Consider the following 20,523-nt stretch of genomic DNA (forward strand, 5'->3'; position numbering starts at 1 on the left):
AACAATATTTAAATTATTGTAAACACAGAATTTTTATTACTATTCTATGAGTTTTGTTACAGTGGCTCTTGTTGCAATAAGACACATTCACACAGTTAACTGTTAAGGCATACTATATGAAAGGATATTATTTTACCGAAATTTCACTATTCTGGAGTTTGTAGGTAATTTGTGTTAAAAAAAATGGTTCTATTGAACGTAAATCATTTCAAAATTCTGTTCTTGTAATATACAGGATGATTCAGGAGGAATACGTTAGTATGTATTTTAGTGGTGGTATTGTGGATTATTGCGAGTAAAAAAAGTTATATAAGCTTGTGTTTAATTTTCCATGGAGATACAGCTGTTTTTATGTTATGCATAACAAACCTTGCAAATGGTATGAAGGAATCACATACGACTGCATGCTGTTGACTACATACAAAGGAATAGTATGTGTAGCTCTTCTGAGATCGTCTGTGGGTAGCACTGTTCGTAATGGGTGTAGAGAAACAGTTGTTTGTAGTTCCCTTGCCTACAAGGATGGTGTGTTCTTCCAGCATGATGGAGCCCATGTACATTTTATCTGTCAGATGACACATCATCTAAATTTCGCATTCCCCAACGATGCATTGGCCACCAAAGTCCCCAGATCTTTTTTGGGGGGGGGTTATTTTACGACACTGTATCAACATCAAGGTTATTTAGCGTGTGAATGAAATGAAGGTGATAATGCCGGTGAAATGAGTCCAGGGTCCAGCGCCGAAAGTTACGCAGCATTTGCTCGTATTGGGTTGAGGGAAAACCCCGGAAAAAACCTCAACCAGGTAACTTGTCCCGACCGGGATTCAAACCCGGGCCATCTGGTTTCACGACCAGACGCGCTGACCATTACTCCACAGGTGTGGACCCTCAGATCTTAGTCTTGTTGATTTTTGTCTATTAGGGTGGATGAAAATCGAAGTGTACAAAAACAAATTAAATGCAAGGGACAAATGGGTTGCTTGCTTTATGAATAGTGCTGCCCACGTAAAATAATATAGTCAACAGATCAGAAAAGTGCATTGAACTGTTGAAATGTATTGATTCCATGCAAATAAGCAATAAATATAATCATTTAGTCGTTTGTTTTCCCATCTTGTCACTTCTAATGCTTGTTGTGCGTAACATTCAAATAGTTGTATCTATCTCAATAAACATTGAAAATTTAATACATGTTTATATGAACTTCTTTATTCAGAATAGTCCATACTAACACCCCCTAAAATATTTACTATTCCTTCAGAAACACCTTGCATAATAACATCACTACATCTCAGTTATTGCCTTTTGTCACCAGTAAAGATAGTTTGGAAAATATTGGGTTGCAGGAAGGCAAATACAATAGCTTCATTGGTTAACAGCTAAACATTGACCGACAACACCTAAAACATGTGAAACAATTAAATTAAAATGCTTTAATCTGTGTTTCTTCTTGATATAAGATTACTGTACTATCTGTGCACTCTTTCTTTAGCTCTTGTTGGGCGGAAGTGTGTGTACTGCAGTACTGTCAACAAGAGAAAAATGAAACTAATATAGTATTAACAGTATATTTCAAATTGACGTGAAAGATAAATTAATTCTAATACATTTTACAAGATTTCTTAAACTTCTCATTGCTCTATATCATTTATATATTGATGGTTCAGAACAATACTATTGTACCTAGCAGTGCCAATAGTAGTAGTTACGATAGAATTGTTCTAAACTGTCGATAGAGTGAATTATAGTTATGATAGACAACTATTCTGCGTCCTTTTCAGGCTTCAAATCTGGAACTGATTTTGTTAGCTCGTATGCAAGTACTCATTCCTGGAAAGCATTGATAAGTGTGTGTGAAGGAAGTAAAGAAAACAGGACAGGGATAACCGTCACTCCCACTCTGATTCACATTAAGAGTGGAGCAACATTGTCTCATGTAGTGCAGTGGCTACAAATGCTGCTCGCTAGTCTTGATTGCTATGTATGGCTCTTTGGAACAGGTTTGGTTACACCATCTGCACTTCTGGGAGATGCAAGTCAGGCAAGGTATGCTAGTATGCAGTAAGGTCTTAATCATTTCCATTCAGGTATAATTTGGAATCATGAAGTGATGCAGTTACTTTCAGTATTACATTATGCATTTATAAACAAAACATATACCTGAATTTATTTTTATACAATGTGTTTCATGATATACCCAAAACAAGTAAAGAACGTTCTAGACAGAAATGTTTGCATAAACATTGAACAAACTTTATCTCACTTGTAGTTAAATATTCAAAACACCATGGTAGTTATAAATGTGTACCTTAATTTCCTTGGCATGTTGTTGTATATGCTAGTTTAGTTGTTTAGTTTATGAATTCAATAAAATGACATTAAAATTCCTTACATGGCTTCCTTGAGACAAGAATTGAAGTTGGGAGTCCTGTGTTACAGATTTACAGCACATAAGAGACTCTTGTCTCTGAATAAGAGAGTCCCAGGCCAAATTTATCGCTATTTTTTAACCTCGTCAAAATTGAACTCTGATAATAATAATACAAGAATAAATTAAGATTAGGTATTTCTTTTATGTTGCTGAAATTCTTTATGATGTGAATATATCACAGTTTCTCTTCTGCAAGTTTATTCTTCACATTCATATTACTAATATAATAGAGCTTTGCGGTGATCAGGTTGTTGTTTAAGATTTAATGGCTAGATATTAAAGAACGTGATTCTTTGTCTTTCTGGTGTCAGGAAAATTGCGGATGCAGCAATGAGGTGAACTTTTAATGTTACATTTTTGGGGATATACCACTTCATGGTCATATTGTGCATTTGATTTAAACATAATTGTTACACTCTTTTTTCATTTTTCTGAATTTTGTTTCTAAGAGCCCTACATATTTTTCCGAGATTTATGTACTATATATTCTGTGTTATAATAATTTGTTTCAATCTCTCTAGAAATACCGTTTTCCTTATACAGGAAGAAACTAGTGTACTTCTTATAGGAATGTATTTCATGCCAGAGTGTTTGCGCAATCATTCCATAAAATTTTTGTGTTTGACAATATTTTATTGAAAGTATTATATGTATAAATTTGTCTGTTTATTAACTTTTTGATTAGCATTTACTTTTATTTATTTGCTAAGAGTACTGCTTTAGAATGTGTAAATGTTGCAACTTTTGGAAGGTATTCCGAAATCTATGTTGTTGCATTATTTTTTTTAGCATTTCATGAAATTTATTTTTAGTTTTTATTACTTAAAAAAGCAGTGCTTGTTAATATAGTAAAGGCACTGTATAAATGCTCAAAACGTGCACCACAATTTAGCTGCTGTAAAAGTGTAAAATCTTATGGTTCTGATTTCTTGATACAGTGTGTTTGAGGCTGCAGTATACTTCATACATCACGTGAGTCAGCAGAATGCAAGTTCTGTTATCCAGTTGATGGACGTAAATGCTGAGAGAGAACCAACTCCATGGGAAGCAGAAAATTTTAACAGAGTAAAGTGCTCTGTCTTAGTGCGTCTGCTGGATTTCGTATCTATTATTTTGCAGAGCGAAGAACCACAATGTCTGCCCACTTCCTTGCTTAGTCAGCAGTTGTGGTATCTGGTTGTGATGTGTGTGCTTCACCCCTCTCAGTTGGGCTTTGATTTGCGGAGCACAGAGGTCTTAGATGGCCTTCCTAAGAATTTAACAGAGTTTTTAAAGATATTACAGAAATCATTACCCTCTTCTCCACGAGCTGAATTGAAATCAGAATTGAGGAAAAATGTAACAAGTGTACAGACAGACGTGTTGAAAAATCTTCGAGACTGTTTGAAGAATGATAAAGTAACTCTTGAGCAGAAACAGTTTCTTCAAGGATTGCAAATACTTCACAGATGTGATATGCTCAAGGATATTATTGGGGTAAGTTTTCTTACTATATAGTGACAAATATTGTAGTCTGTGGGAAACATTTGGAGAGGCCGAGATGTAGATGAGAGGATAATATTAAAATAGATTTGAGGGAGATGGGATATGATGATAGAGTGTGGATTAGGGAACGTCCATGAGAAAATGTCCAAAAATGAAAATAATAAAAACATATTTTCGTCTACGTATTATATATCAAATGAAAACTTGAAATTACTATTTTTTGGTACATATCAATTTTCTTCATTTTAAGAATGTATTGGACACTACATTATAAGAAATATGACATGGTCCAACACCTAGCATTATGACAATTCATAACATTATTTCACGTTATGTTCAGAAGTTTAATAAGTGAGGCACACATAATTTTTAGGCACCAAGATATCCACTCTATCTTCTATTTAAAAAATATAATCATTTTATGTAAGTACACTATAAGGAAAAATCAATATTTTTAATTTTGAAAATGGTTGTCTTCATGTCACACTACTGACAAAATATTTTAAAAGTTTCCGTAATAAGATTATTACTGGTGCAATTTACTGGAACTTTTAAGAAATGCTAGTTTATTGAGTGGTCCATAGGTGGTACAAAAAGTTATTTCGCTAGCAACGTCGTTTTTTTTTTAATAATTGTCCAAACATTGGTCACACTACTGACGCTGCTGGTGTTTGAAGTGTATTCAGTGCTATATCATCTGAAAAATTGCTCTATTGAGTCTACTAGCCTAATAACAAGTAGTAAATATTGCATTATATTATGTGTGCAATATTTAAGCTAAAGTACCTCAGTTTGAATCCATACTTAACATAACTTTACAAGCAACTTAGGTTATTGTAGATTAATTTAAATATTTTACTTCATCTTTTCATTATTTTTAAAGTTCTAGAATGACTGAAACTGGAGCTGAGAGACAAAGGACATATGCAAAAAAAAAAAAAAAAAAGATGAAGACTACAAACGGCATAGAGCTGCCATTGATAAGCGTTACAGAGAGAAGAGAAAATCGACAGAAACTATCCAGGAATGGAATATAAGAAAATCTAAGGCTACGATTAGGAAGCAGAAGAGTCAACCAAGGAAGCAGAGGACTATGGTTGTAAAATTAGCCACAAAATACGGTGTTCCATTAGAAAATAAAATATTAGCTATTAAAAGGGAAAGACTTTCTGATGATGTAACTAATCTCATTACAGAATTTTATGTAAATGTTGAGATCAGTCTGATCCAAGTCTGAAGGGTGTCTCATCACAAAGATTCATCACAACAGCACGACGACACCTTCTCTATCCAATTAGGGAAGTCCATAATCTTTTCTGCAGAAATATCCAAACAAGAAAGTTGGTCGTAGCAAGTTTGCCTCTTTGCGCCCTCCACATGTGAAACCATACAGGGATATGCCACATAATGTGTGTATGCCGCTATCATGAGAATTTCTCTAATCTTCATGAGAAGATTTCAGGTGGCCTGCCAGGATTTGGAGCATCCATTAAAGACTTCATACAAATACCTGTCTGTGACCATCAAAAGAAAAATGAAGCGATGAGGAATGTTAACATATTTTCTGATGGGTGTGCTGGACAACTCAAGTGCAAATATAACTTTTCAAACATTACTCTTCTCAAAGAACAGTTCAATCTGTCCAATCTGACTTGGACATTCTTTGCCACATCACACGGCAAAGGTGACATTGGTGGTATTGTTGCTATAGTGAAACGAAAGGTTTGGAACTTGGTTAGAGCCAGAAAGATAACCGTGCGAGATGCTGAAACATTTGCTCGAGCCTGTAGTTTACTCAGAATAAATGTGCTTCATATTAAGAGTGAGGAAATAAATTCTGTGACGCAGAAACTGGGTAAAACTTGGGAAAATATCCTACCTATTACGAGGACGCAAAAAATTCAACATGTTTTTGCTGTGTCAGCCTATAAGATCAAATTAAATATTTTCTGCAGAACTCCAGTGAATTGGAAGAGTATCTTCGCCCTTAAGTCCGTAAGAGGCGGAGAAAGCGTCCAGTTCATCACAAGTAAAGAAGAGTGTGTCCCTGGTTGTAACAACACTTGTCTTGCACATCCAAATAGAAAATGCAATTGGAAGTCACACTACTGACGCACATTATATTCTAAAATACTTTTTATAATTAAAATAGTTGTAGTTAATTAAACAAAACATTATGCAAGATACATTGAAAGACTCATATTTGTGTCACCAATCACTGTAATCAGTCCATCATTTTCAATTTTGCAGTAACATATCAAATTGTTGCCTACTACTTCACATCAGTCTAAAAATTGTCACACTACTGACGTGTAAAAAAATTGAAGTAGGATTAATTAAGTTCGATTGTTGTTAACAAAATTTTGTACATGACTTTGCAAGTTCTCAAAGAATATATACATACATTTGATAAATGAGATTAATAAGAAATAACTTGCTAAATTGCATACAATAATAAAAATTGTGTCACTACTGACGGTGGACGTTCCCATTAATCTTGCACGGGATAGGGACCGATGGCGGGCTTATGTGAGGACGGCAATGAACCTTTGGGTTCCTTAAAAGCCATTTGTAAGTAAGTGGGAAACATTTAAGTTAGGGTGGGGGCAGGGGGAGAAAGGATTTGCAGAATTTTATTATTGAGCGCATTCAAACCTTTGTTCAAGAAATTTCGGAGACTTACACATAACTAATAAAATAAAACCATCGGTAACAGTGTATAGGTCATGTATAAAGTATAACTCTATTTAACAAACCATTGTGGACCAAGATTTTCTCAAAGTAAGAAGGGATTCACTATAAGAAGTAAAGGAAGTCTTAAAATTGGGTTTACATAATAAAGTAAAATAAGATTGTTTGAATTCGCTAATGCTTTAGTAATTCATCAGACAAATTAAGAATTACCCTTTAAAGAAATTCAGCATAGTAGGGTACCTACTTCATTTTGCCTAAGTTTCTTATTTACAGTATCTCTTACTTTACCTTGTTGAACTGAGGCACGAAGAAAGGATTAATATCAAGTAATATCTCAACTTTCCAGTCCTTACAGTGTCTGTCCAAAGTAAGGAATAGGTAGTTCTTCCTCACCACCGTTACCTTTTTCTTGTTTTTTTGTCAGTAATGTAAACGTTGCATAATTTCTCAATATCCAACATAGGTTAGTAGCACATAGTCATCGCAGATAACATATTCATTGAAGTTTTACCTTGCAGTTCGTGTGATTCTTTCCCAAGTTATCTTCTGGAATTTCTTTTCAGCAACAACATTCTCTGCAAAACTTGCATATGCAAAATAGTTTGCAGTTGTCTCTTGTGTCACCGAATTCCATGCTGCAGTGATCATGTCCATGGCTTGCAAAATGTTGACCTTCATTACCTCCTTTTTATCGATGAACAGTGTAGCTTTCCAAACTAAGTTCTTGCAGTACTTCACCTTAGCAGAGTGGATGATGCCAAAATTCGTGAGTTTTATACTGGATCTTTCCTGGGGACGAAGGGTAATTGGAGCATGGTTCCAATCGTACCATTTTATTCTAGTGCCAAGTTCATGAAAGTCTGAAGCTCTACCGACACCTTCACATCGTCTAAAGGGAATATCTTAACCTACCTGTGGTAATGTCATCCTTGTTGTTTGGATTGAGTTCAGATGATCTGTTGAACTACAATGCTCAGGAAAGCAAATGAATGACACTACCATGTGCATTGAAGCAAACAAAAGAAAAGTTGATATGGGATAGGCTCTGAATTGTTCTAAAATTGTTCAGTAATTCCTCCATTAATTGTGGTTATGCCATTCAACAGAGTTTGCTTAAATAACGTATTTTTAAGCATAATGTACCTATATGGAATAGTCTGGTGTCCAAAAAATATTTCATTAAATCCAGAAATCGTCTAAAGCAGGTATGGTAAATCAGGATTTTATTTTAATTCTGTAGACATTAAATGATCTCCAGCATTATAATAAAGGTGAATTTAAATGTACGATGTATAGGCCTACAGTGCTTTAATATCAGAATAGTGTTTACCACTAATACACTCTGTTTGCTGTAGTTATTGCCTGCTGATTTTATCTTAGAGATTACTTTTTAATATAGAATTTATTTATTACATTTGAAGATATTTTTCACATTAGATAATTTGCTCCATATCACGTTTCTGATAATTGCTCTTGTGTTGTAGGGAGCACCAAACCAATGTGAACATGATGGAGAACAGATTGTTAAGGACTTATTTTCTTCATTGGTTGAAGGCCATGGTGATGTTAAACGTGCTGTATTATTTCAACCAAGAGCCTTAGTTTATGCAGAATCTCTTTTGAAGTTTGCCTTCTTACTTACGGAACAGGTATGTACCATGGATTTTTATTTACTATAATATGCAGTAATGAAAGACGAGTAAGGAGAGGAAGGAGGAAGTAAATGGAGAAGTAAAATCTGCTTGTGGTAAGTGAACTGTGGAAAGGAACAATTGTATTGTTTAGATACCAATAATAATATATGAATGTTCGATTTGAAAAAAAATCATATAGTAACTTTTAGAGACAAACATAAGGAATGAGACGCAGATTTTGAGTATGGAATTAAAACGAAATAAAATGAAGTAAAGGAAATTTTCAATGCAATAGATCACTGAAACTATAATCATTACTGTCTTCGTCATCTTTCATTGTTCTATTTCTTCTCTCCACTACTAGAGCCCAGATTTACGAGTATATGCAAAATACATGTTGCATAGTATAATATTCTGGAAAATTTGCAGAAGCGATGTGTTATTTTATGCTTATGAATACTACAATTGCATTTGATTGTATATATATTAGTACTTTGTTATTAGCAAGAGTATAATGGAACTAAAAAAATGGAGATTGATTGACAAATATATTTTTATTGCAATACAAACATAAAATACATAGTATTATTATTATTATTATTATTATTATTATTATTATTATTATTATTATCATCATTATCATTATCATTATTATTATTATTATTATTATTATTATTATTATTATTATTATTATTATTATTATTATTATTGTCCCACGCTGTGACGTTGTGGTCCAAGGCATCCTGCCCAGGACTCACGTTATGGAATGCACACTGGTTCGAGTCCTCATGGGGAAGAAATTTTCTCATGAAATTTTGGCCAATGGGTATGGAACTAAAAAAATGGGGGTTGATTGACAAATATATTTTTATTGCAATACAAACATAAAATACATCAGGGGCGAATGCTGGTCACGAAAGTTAGGCTTGCTCTTTTATTGATGGGGGAAGATGGGAGGGTATAATTCATCTGGTTTGCAGACTTTTCGTGTCTTGTAATAGACAATGTTAAAGTATTTAAACTGTCAAAGCCACTTTTACACCATACACCGTTATCTGTAGAAAATAACAAACACGACCAACAAAACAGTTTATTCAGTTTTTTCGATCCTGCCAACCAATGCGTATTGTTGTATTGAGATGTACTGAACGAGCGCACATATTCTCTATTTTTCTCCTTATGCTGTCTTTTTAAATCTGGGAGCTCTGGACATGGTCTGCCGTTCTTTATAATGTCGGTCTTCTCTTGAATAGTCCTCCGGGAAAATGGATTTGATAATAAAGTTTCAATAACACACATTTCCGAACTCATTGCAACACTTCAAATTAACGTTTAAGAAATAATAATACATGCAGCAGCTAACATATGCATTCCGCTCATAAAATTACATTACACTCGCAAATCACAGCACATTCACTGGTAAAAACTGCTGCCAATCAGTGTTGCCAACTCGATTCTTAAACATCCGCTGTGAAGCCTTGCAGAAACCGCTAAATTGCTATATTGTCAATGTAAAATTATATTATTTTGCCGCTGTGAGTGCTAAAAATACCCGCCAAATCCCTAGATCAGCAATACAAGTTTCATAAATTTTACCCGCTAAACTAACGCCGAAAAACGCTAGATCTAGCGGGAAAACCGCTGAATTGGCGGCAACACTGCTGCTATCTGTGTAACGTTAAATATAGTCGTTGGTGTAGCTCTCGGACCAGAGCTTCATACAGCATATATTGTAGGGCCGCGATAAGTAGAGACTTCTGAGAGCGGAGAAGTGGGGAAGAGAGATGACAACCTCGTCACCTCTGTGTGCATTCTGCGGACCTCAGATAACACTGAGTATCACCAGTACGAAAACATTACCTCCTCACAGTTTGTATTTAGCAATGGAGCAACTAAGATCAACTCGATGGTGTGGCCAAGTAATACACGGTAGAGAGAGGAAGATTATAAAGAATATAATAGAATGTTGTGACGAAGAGGCTCGAAACAAGAGGCTAATCGCTCCCCTAAGGCAGGCTACGTCCAGAGCTGCTAAATACGCCGGCATTAGTAATGCAAATGTCATAAGAATCCGGAAAATGGCTAGCAAGCAACCAGATGACATTGAAACAACTCCTGGTAAAAAGAGTTAAGACTTTATTTCTACTGTCATTACAGCTCATTGCTGTTTCATCAATAATTCATATTATTTAAAAATAAATTTTAAGTCTATTATTTATTTTTTCCTCTAAGGAAATTTTACAATGATAAATTTCAGAGTTGATTTACAAGCTATTTTTCATTGAAATAATTAGGTAAATTAGCTATATACTGAACACTGTAGATGGTTTTAAAAACAAATAACACCTGTCAAATTATCTGCAAAAGTGAACCATTCAACTGCAGATTTATATTTGAAGACTTCGAATAAATATCATCATCATCATCATCAACAACAACAACAACGTCGCCCTCGGTAGCGCAGTTGGTATAGCGCTGGCCTTCTATGCTCGAGGTTGCGGGTTCGATCGCGGCCGAGGTTGATGGCATTTAAATGTGTTTAAATGTGACAGGCTCATGTCAGTAGATTTATTGGTATGTAAAAGAACTCCTGCGGGACAAAAATTCCGGCACACCGGCGATGCTGATATAGCCTCTGCAGTTGCGAGCGTCGTTAAATAAACCATAAATTAAATCAACAACAACAACAACATATAACGCTGGCCTTCTATGCTCGAGGTTGCGGGTTCGATCCCGGTCAAGGTCGATGACATTTAAGTGTGTTTAAATGCGACAGGCTCATGTCAGTAGATTTACTGGCATGTAAAAGAACTCCTGCTGGACAAAACTCCGGCACTCCGGCGACGCTGATATAATCTCTGCAGTTGCGAGCGTCGTTAAATAAACCATAATTATATCAACAACAACATTGGTACTATAGCCTATTGCAGACTTTGACCGCCCCTACAGTGCGCCAACATTTGTTTCTATCTTTCGCATTCCTTTACCACCCTTGTACTTTCAGTAAGAAAGTGCCATTTTAAAATATTCAAGGTGGCCAGTCTATGTATATATTTGTATTTTACTTACTTATTGCTTAATGTTTAATAACGTCATAAGGAATTTGTGCAGTACACACTAGTTTCAGTAATGAGCTTATGAGCATAAATAAAAGTTCGCCACTATAGCCATAGAGAGTTATCCTGTTATCATTTGCGGAAATTCACTTCATCTGTAGAGTGAATGTTTTTTGTACGGCAGTACTATTGTAGAACGCTGTCAAGGCGTCTCTGTTATCGCGATTATGTCATACATATGTGATCAGGGGGCATTCTCAGACTAGGGAGCTCAGCTCGCTACTTATCGCGGCCCTACAATAACAGAAGCATGTGCGACTGGGATGGATTAGGAGGAAGACACTTGCGCGCGCATCATATTCTCGCTGTTTCTACGTCTTTCCTGTAGCTCCGAGAAACGAGCAAGAGTTGCGATCTTGCGGTGCGCAACCTGCGGATGGTATTATGCCTAGACATTATTACAAAAATCAAAAGAAATTTTAATGTACGTAATCCCATTTTGAGAAATACACATTCTAAGAAAATATTGGGCTTGCGCAGCAAGCATAGCATGCCCGAAGAAATCGCCCCTGAAATACATATTATTATTATTATTATTATTATTATTATTATTATTATCATCATCATCATCATCATCATCATCATCATCATCATCATCATCATCATCATCATCATCATCATCATCATCATCATCCCACGCTGTGACGTTGTGGTCTAAGGCATCCTGCCTAGGACTCACGTTATGGAATGCACGCTGGTTCGAGTCCTCATGGGGGAAGAAATTTTCTCATGAAATTTTGGCCAGTGGGTATGGGACCGGTGCCCACCCAACATCGTGATGCACTTGGGGAACTACGATAGGTAGCGAAATCCGGTTGTGAATGCCAGCTATAATGGCTGGAGGATCATCGTGCTAACCACACAGTACCGCCATTCTGGTTGGATGATCGTCCACCTCTGCTTCGGCATGTGGGCAGCCGGCTGGTTGGCCTAGGCCCTTCATGGATTGATTATTATTATTATTATTATTATTATTATTATTATTATTATTATTATTATTATTATTATAGTAATGTCAAAATACAATGTTTTTTCTTTACAAAAGAATTTTGTAGTCATGTTTGGCTCTCACGAAAAATTATCGTCCTATGTGCAATGTGGTTTAGTCACCTCTTCTCCAACTAAGTAAAATAAAATAATATGTACTGAAATTTCATGGTTAAGGAAACAAAGTGAACAAAATTGAAGCTCAGCATTTATATGTTTGCCACATCAAACCATAATCTATAGCATTTCCATCCCCATTTGTCTGGTAGAAGGAGTAGTACACTGGAGAAATGTATTGAAGCTAGATCATTAAATTTCTTCAAAGTCAGATATCCTCCTTCAGGGTATAGTTTTGGTAAATCTAGATTTCCGAATGCCCTCAACCTTCCTCGGACTTTTTAGTTCAGTCGACAATAATTATGAAAGGGCTTTCTCAGAATAACTGTGTTTCACTTTTAGTTCTCTTGGATGTTCTTCTTTCAATCGTATCCAAGTGGTTTTAAGCCACTCAACTTTGTTTTCATCCACAGTGGTTTTGCAATTGGTGATATCTTTCTCTAAACATATGGTACTGAAAAAATTTGCACTTTCCATATTTTGGTGACATCAAAGTAAGGAGCTTTCTGTCTCACAGTTTTGACCATCTCCATCCATTGTTCTAATACATAGAAGTTCGGATTGTACCTTTTGATTTTTCAATCACTAAAAAATTCTGATCACAGCTGGAAAAACTGTGATCTGGTATGAAGAATTTTTTTATCAATAGTGTGAAGACTGTAGAATGTGGGGCAAAAATAAAGATACTTTCATATTTTTGTTCTGTCCGCCGCATGCATCACTGTAGAGTATCAAATGTGTTATATTATTAGAAAGCTTCTCTTTGATGTGTTTTATGAGGCATGATCCTATTTCCTGTGGACCGTGTCAAGCCACATTTTCTCCCCACATGTATATGAAGCCTTTATTAGAAAGGTCGTCATGAATGACCAAATTATAGATCCACATCTGTCGTTTGTGGCTCACAGATTGTGATGTGGCTTAGTCAGGTTTGCCAATCACAAAACCAGCTTTTCAAGACGTTCTAAATGTAACTGTAAGATGTCATTAGCATTTCGTTACAGATGTTAGTCATTTATACCAAACAGTATTTCTAATTCTCTTTCCTTAGGAATGGTTATCCCAATTCTTCTAATATTGTGGGTTAGTCACCTTTGGCACTGACCCTTCAATTGATTGTCAAAACGATTCCCACAACAGCATGGTACCAATGAGTTTTTTTTTTTTAATTGTAATAAATAATAAATTGTGATTTCAGAGACTTGGATTCATTTGAAAATTAATACCACAGTTAAGTACTTTAGAATTAGATTATTTTGAATTAACTACTTCTGCCTTTACTCTCCTTGTATTTATTAATCACCCTTGTTTGTGTACGAATAGGTCAATCATGAATTCATTACTCGTATAATGTCAGATTTGTTTCTCCTTCATGTTTTATCACAGCTGGCTGGATTCGGAACTACTTTGTTTTAAACATGTCCTAATTTCAGTCATCCAAGGCCTGCTGTAATTAATGACGTCACCATATTAACAGATAGTGTGACCAGATTTCTCATATGTCAAGCACATAAATGTTTCACGTTAAAAAAACTACATATTTATATTTATTAATTGTTCTTTCAACTCAGATATATTACAAAAACCAGTATTTTATTTTATAGTACTGGCTGCTAACCCTCTGCAAGCTGACCTGAAATACATATGCTGTAAGCTAAGTGGTATGGAGTACAAAATGGACTCCGCCAGCTTGCCGAGAGTTAAAGAAAGAACAGTATCATTTTAGTTTTTTTTTTTTTTTTTTTTGTTTTCATACAGGTTTGGTGGTAACCATAATGTTTTCTGTTACTGTAATGTGTGAGTAATGTCATGCCCAGAAAAAATATTTTCATGTTTCAACACTCTACAGCAATAGAGCAGAAATTTCGCTAAAATAAAGTTCATAATTACTTTCCTTATATACTACAATATTGCATTTAAATGCATGATGTTTTATTCTATTACAATTATCATACTGGCTAGCCTATAATACGAACGTTTTTCCTCTAAACATTTGCGTAAACATCGATACTACCATTTTTTTCTCAAAAAAATTTGCTGAAAGCGAGGTTTATGCTCTACTGTGAAACAGTCATTATGATGACACAACGTTGTAAAATAGGCCTGTTTAATCTTCTTTTAACGAGTCCTGCTGTATAAGAGTATTCACGGCAGAAATTACATTGTCACCCTAATCAAGGGGTTGTGGTTACATTTGCAACTTGTTCATGAAAGGTGAAGCACTGTATGTACTCGTCATTTTCAAAATTGTAAATAAATATGGATATATATATTTTTTATTCGTGTGTTTTGCTTTGATGTCACAAAATTTCACCATATACGAACTTTCTATAAATATTAGGTATGGGACCTCGATACTCGAGATACCTCGATACTCGAGATACCTCGATACCTACGATACTCAGTAGTATCGAAGCATGTCTAATACATTGGGATAAGTCCTCGATACCTTTTCGATACTTTAAACTTTTGCATTTCAAATAATATTCAATCCTGATTTCAGCACGTAGTGATCATGTTGAGATGCTCTCTTCGAAAGGCAAAAATCATTGTACCTGACACACACAGTTCCCTCAATTAGTGACTAGAAAACAGAAATATACCTGTTCTCTGTCCAATACAATGCATGTGTCGCCTCTACCCTTTTCCTATTATGAGTCAGTTCAATTAGTGAATACTGAATAACAAAAACTGGTGCTGTAGGAAAAGTATTGACCTTTCAGCTTATAGCTGTCAGTTTGTCAAAACAGCTTAAGTTATAGATAACTATATAAACAATACCGTAAATATAAAAGAATAAACCATAGATTCGTAGAACTAGTTTCAGTAATTGTAATTTAAAATAAAAGCAGTGATATAGGGGGGTGAAAATGATGGTGTGAGAAGAGATGTACAGTTACCCTTAAAAGGAATGAGACGACTCTTGGTCGTTGGAAGTTAAAGTTCTACAGCGCGGTTCACTCGATATCGACGTAACGATAAGTTTCATGACAATACAACAAGAATTGTTACAAGGACCACAACAAGGACAAGGACCAGAATAAGGATCACGAAGAAGACTGCCATTTAAGGCCACGATTTCACAACATAGCTCGGGTTACAAAATATCATTGCTTCTCTGTACCGAATGGCAAATGCCTGCTATGGGATCTACATTCTAGACTGCTGCTGTCACTGTCTTGTCTCGGTAGCTCATATAGTAGCGTGTCGGTTCCACTGCTTAACCGAAATGTCTCGTGTTCGATCCCAGGTAAAACTTTTTTTTATTGAGGTGTAATTTATTTCTTCAGAGTTCCTCGACTATCTAATTTGTCGAAAAATATGAATAATTTATGCCCAATTTCTGGGTCTTACAAGTGGGCTGAACCTCGTCAAAAAAAAAAAATAAATCTTACTTGGAAGTTAAAAGTATTCTTCCTCAAACAAAAATTATACGAAACAAAAAGAGACCTGTTAACTTAAAATCTTGTCCACATGCCATCAGCTTCTATTACAGCTCTAAGTCAGTCCGGCATGGATGTCACAAATAAGTTCTAATCCCCGGGGAGATCTTCCCAGGTGTCAACAAGTTGATCCCACAATTCGTCTCGATTTCGATGGCGTCGGTGGGCATAGGTGGCTATCCTTCTCTTTTTCAATTATGAAAGAGGGAAATAGAATACATTTGAATAGAAAAGTATAAAATTCAGATAATGCAATTAAAGCTATTCGGAATATTATTAAAGTTGAGCTTGTAGATATCCTAAGAAAGAAAATATTTTTTCATTAAAACCAGTGATTATAAAGTAGAGGGTCCCAAATCTATTGAAAATTCTTTTAACGTCTTATAGTATATAGTACAGAAATATTATTGACAACTTAAACATTCAAGATTTTGCAAAAGATACTGTAATTAGTTACTTAACAGATGCATTTAATAATTAGTATACATATATGTAATCCGTCAATAACTGCAACAGTCCTTTTTCATTCAATCATAATACGAATAAAGTTGAAAGCACATTAAATTAAACACTATTGCAAACACGTAGATAAAATAGTTAAAATCAACTGAAGGGGTGAGAATAAAATTATCCAAAGCCACACTTTTAACAAAAATTGTTTCGTGCGAGTGCATTTATTACACATTTGGAAAAGCTACTAATAAAATATTGTAATAATTACTCAACAAATGACATAGCCTAAGGACTCTAAACCTTTGTAAAGGTTTGTCTGTGTGGCTTAGGAATATTTTTTAGTCTCATTTTAATTGTTAGTTTTTAATATATGTGCATTTACATTGTATATGTGTGTATATAAATGCATTCATTAAATTAACATTTATAATATTATAACTTGTAATTTTGTATTGTCTGTGATCATTAACACTTAATCTGAGGACTTTGTAAAACTCTATTTCAACGTTATTTAGCTATTTCAACGTTATTTAGACAAAAAAAATCGTTGATGTAGACTAAGAATCGAACTCGCTCTCTTCTACACAACATGCGGAAGTCTTAGCGTCTGAGCTATTGCAACGACATGAAAGCTTTCCTTTCTGTGCGGAGTATTGATCTAGTCCATTGTCGATTTAACTACACGATTTATGTATATATTTATCTTTTATTTACGTAATATTATCATATTTTTTGCAGTTTTTGAAGTGAATTTCGGAACGATGCTAGTAACAAACCAAATAGCCTGAATCTAAGTAACTCAGTATTCGTTATCTTGTGTATCAGTGCTCTGGTCTCTGATCATGCGCAGTGTTTTACATCTGAGACTTAGGAATATTCAATCGTCTCATTATTTTCCAGGGAAACTGTACTACCGAGCTACCTATGTATAACAACAGTTCTTGGAAGATGAAGGAAAAAAAAGATCCTATTCTTAATGTTTTCAAAATAATTAGAATTCACTACAAAAGACATAACATATTTTACTTTCCCTGACCCTTCCCTCTCAGCTTCGAGATTTCTTTTAGCAGGTTATAGTGTTACTATCAATATTGTAGTGTTTAGTTCATTTGTGTCTAACTATTCAAAAGCATTCCGTACACTGTGTATCACCTTGAAAATTTACAAAGATGTTTTTACAACTGAGTATCAGGTATGTTTCAAAATTTTGGTATCAGTATCGAGTATCAACAGAAAGCGATATCGTCCCATCCCTTATATATATATATTCATACTTTAATGAAAGACAATAGAATGTAAATTTGATGATCTTAATTTCTATTTGCTTACTACTATTTTCAAAATAGGTATGACTTGGGTTGTCTGAATATGTGCAGGTAGCTGCAGTATTAAGTTGCATAAAAGAACGAGCAATCATTCAGAACCCTGCTACACATCTTCCAGTGTCACATGGAGACTATTTCCTGGTGACATTTAAGTCTGCTGTTTTGGATCACCTACTGGATCACTCTGAAAACACCATGAATCGTCTTCTTGTTGATTTGAGCAAAGACAATGTGCAGTGGATGTTAAGAATTCTGACTGAGTTGCTTCATTATCTTGCAAAGAGTAAGAAGAATAAACAGAAAGAGAGGTGAGTTCGTTACATACGGGAGCATTTGTTTCAACTCCAGTTAAATTGTCTCTCAAGAAAGCCCATAAGCGATAGTTGCATAAACATTGAACAAAGTGCAACAGTTTTCTTTCCATTACTAGAAGGCACTATTATTATTTAGATTCTCCTTACCTAACTCCCCAGTCCTTTTCTCATGCCGTTGAGTCATATACTCGACAGTAACTAGTGCCAATTCCTTCTGAGTGCCCGTTGGGAGCACTAGCACTGGCTCTCCTCATTCTGAGTGCCTCTTCATTGTCACTGCCCCTTGCTTGATACGAGCCCGCTTGGGAACAAATGTCCCATCTTTGATCCTGAGTAAGTTTGTAACATAGTTTGTTTCATTTCTGGTTTACTTAATTGAAATTATAAATTTCAACACTCTTACTTATCCATGTATCCTGGTGTAGATTCAGTGTTTTATTTTCCCTGTTAAGGTATTCATATTTTGTACTTTGTATTTGTCATCAGTATTGGAACATTTCTTTCTTATAACAACTTTGTGTAATCTTTCATTTGTCATTGTATAAGGCCTATTCAATTTGTAGCCGCTATAGTATGTATAAAGGCTTTTGTAAAAATGAGAACTAATGAGTATGAAGGAGAATGGCACCCATCCATTTTCCTGGACATGTACTTCAAATTCTTTGCATGGACGTAGAAATTTGTTTGGACAGCAAGATGTGGATGTTTGGTCTAGAAAGAATACTGGAATTTATTAGTCACGTCTTTCAGAATGGCCAGTGTACAGTATTTACCATATATACGTGAATACTCCACACCATCGAATAATCTGCACACCTTAATTTTAGGAGAAAAAATTAAAAAAAGAATTGGCTGTAATTTGAGTTTTATTTACAAAAAATTATTCCTACATAGTTATGTACTCCAAAATTAAATAAAATATCAATTTGTTTTAAGAAATGCGTCATAATCTTGACGTACTGTTGTAGAAGTATCCGAGACTACCTACAGCAAAAAAAAAAAAAAAAAAAAAAAAAAAAAAAAAAAAAAATGTTTTTATCAATTTAATGTTAATATGTGCAATAAAATGTTGTCAACAATTACATGCTCTTTTACCTCTATTCATCATCACTTTCATAGTCATCACTAGCAGAAGAATCATTGTTGTTGTCACCATCTTCCCATAGAGCTCATTCTCAGTTTCGTCAAGTGAATTCGTGATACCGCAGAGCGGTACCGACCTTATTTCAAATAATGCGCGCACCCCAGTTTTTCTTTGCTAAATTCCGGAAAAAATATGCGCACAATATTCGCGTATATACTATATATCAATTTTATACCTTTCATTACAGTTTCTATATATATTTTAAGGTGAAAGAGAAGGTTATTTTATTCAACTTTTTGAAGCCATGCTGAAATATGTTGTGTTTTGTGTGTGTGTATGTACACTGCTATTTTCATTTTGTGCTTGTTTCTGCAAACACTAAAGCACATGTATGAAAATTATCAAGTTGATACATATGATAAATCGGAAGGTGGAAAGTTCTCTCGCTCACTGAATTAACATTCCAGAATGGGATAGATTAAAAGGAAATGTATTTAAATTATCCCCATGATCTTAAAAAACAGAACCCTACAAACAAATTGGGTTAATCATTTGATTCTTATAGGTAGAGATTGGAATTTTTTGTTGAGTTCAAAGTGAAAAATCGGTGTTTTCAATTGAATTTTTCGGTATTTTCAAAATACATAGCTTTAATAGCACAATAAATACCCTAGCTTTCAAAATACATTTCAGAAAATAGATTGACATTTTCTGTTGACAAACAATGGCGTTTATCAGACAAAACATTATTGTATGATGAAAAGAAGCATTCACAGTCTGCATTTGCACATGGTATCCATATAACATGAAGCACAGATTGTGCAAAATCAGGATAGTTTATGGTCATTCCTTGCAGCACAGAAATAATGTCCACCTCTTCACCAGAGCTCAGCTTGTTTTTCACCACTCTCTGCAATTCAAAGTAGCCTGTTACCACTGCAGTGTCACACAGATCTGAACAGAATTTGAGTTTTGTTATTGTTTCCACCAGATTTTTGTTGACATTCATCTGTGCAACTGCTGCAGAATCAAACACACTCATTCCTTTGTAGAACCCACTTGCAGGGTCACTGGCCCTTAAACTTACAAGTTTTGTCAAACTATGTGAAGCAGCATTGGTTATCATTGTTTTTCAGTTTGTGTTTCGTAGTAGCACTATACAAGCTTCAGTTAATTGTCTTGTTTTGTTGCTATGATACCCAGAAGTAGCAGTTTTCATTGTCTGTTCAATTTGTCTGAGGCGACCATCTAAAATGTGCACAATGGGATAGTACTAGCCCTCTAGAAAATTAATTAAGTCAATAATGTCACTACCCACTTCACGTACAAAACAAGCTGCTGTTTCAGAAGCAATTAGTTCATCTTCTCTCATGCTATGAAGAAAATTGACTCCGGCATTTTGGACTCATACATCATCTTCACTTGTCATGAAAGTTA

At 34.9% G+C, this 20,523-nt stretch overlaps 1 protein-coding gene across 7 annotated transcripts in view; it reads left to right on the forward strand.

The window, feature by feature from the left end:
* Positions 1-20,523, forward strand: part of LOC138705841 (DNA-dependent protein kinase catalytic subunit-like) — a 290,093-nt gene that overhangs the window by 141,464 nt on the left and 128,106 nt on the right. For all 7 annotated transcript variants that reach the window (XM_069834521.1, XM_069834522.1, XM_069834520.1 and 4 more), the window contains 4 exons: positions 1,785-2,049; positions 3,373-3,910; positions 8,098-8,262; positions 17,740-17,996. In XM_069834521.1, the coding sequence (XP_069690622.1) occupies positions 1,785-2,049; positions 3,373-3,910; positions 8,098-8,262; positions 17,740-17,996 (1,225 nt within the window). The remainder of the gene's footprint in view (positions 1-1,784; positions 2,050-3,372; positions 3,911-8,097; positions 8,263-17,739; positions 17,997-20,523) is intronic.

This window comes from Periplaneta americana, chromosome 9 (genome assembly GCF_040183065.1).
Source record: "Periplaneta americana isolate PAMFEO1 chromosome 9, P.americana_PAMFEO1_priV1, whole genome shotgun sequence".
NCBI lineage: Eukaryota > Metazoa > Arthropoda > Insecta > Blattodea > Blattidae > Periplaneta > Periplaneta americana.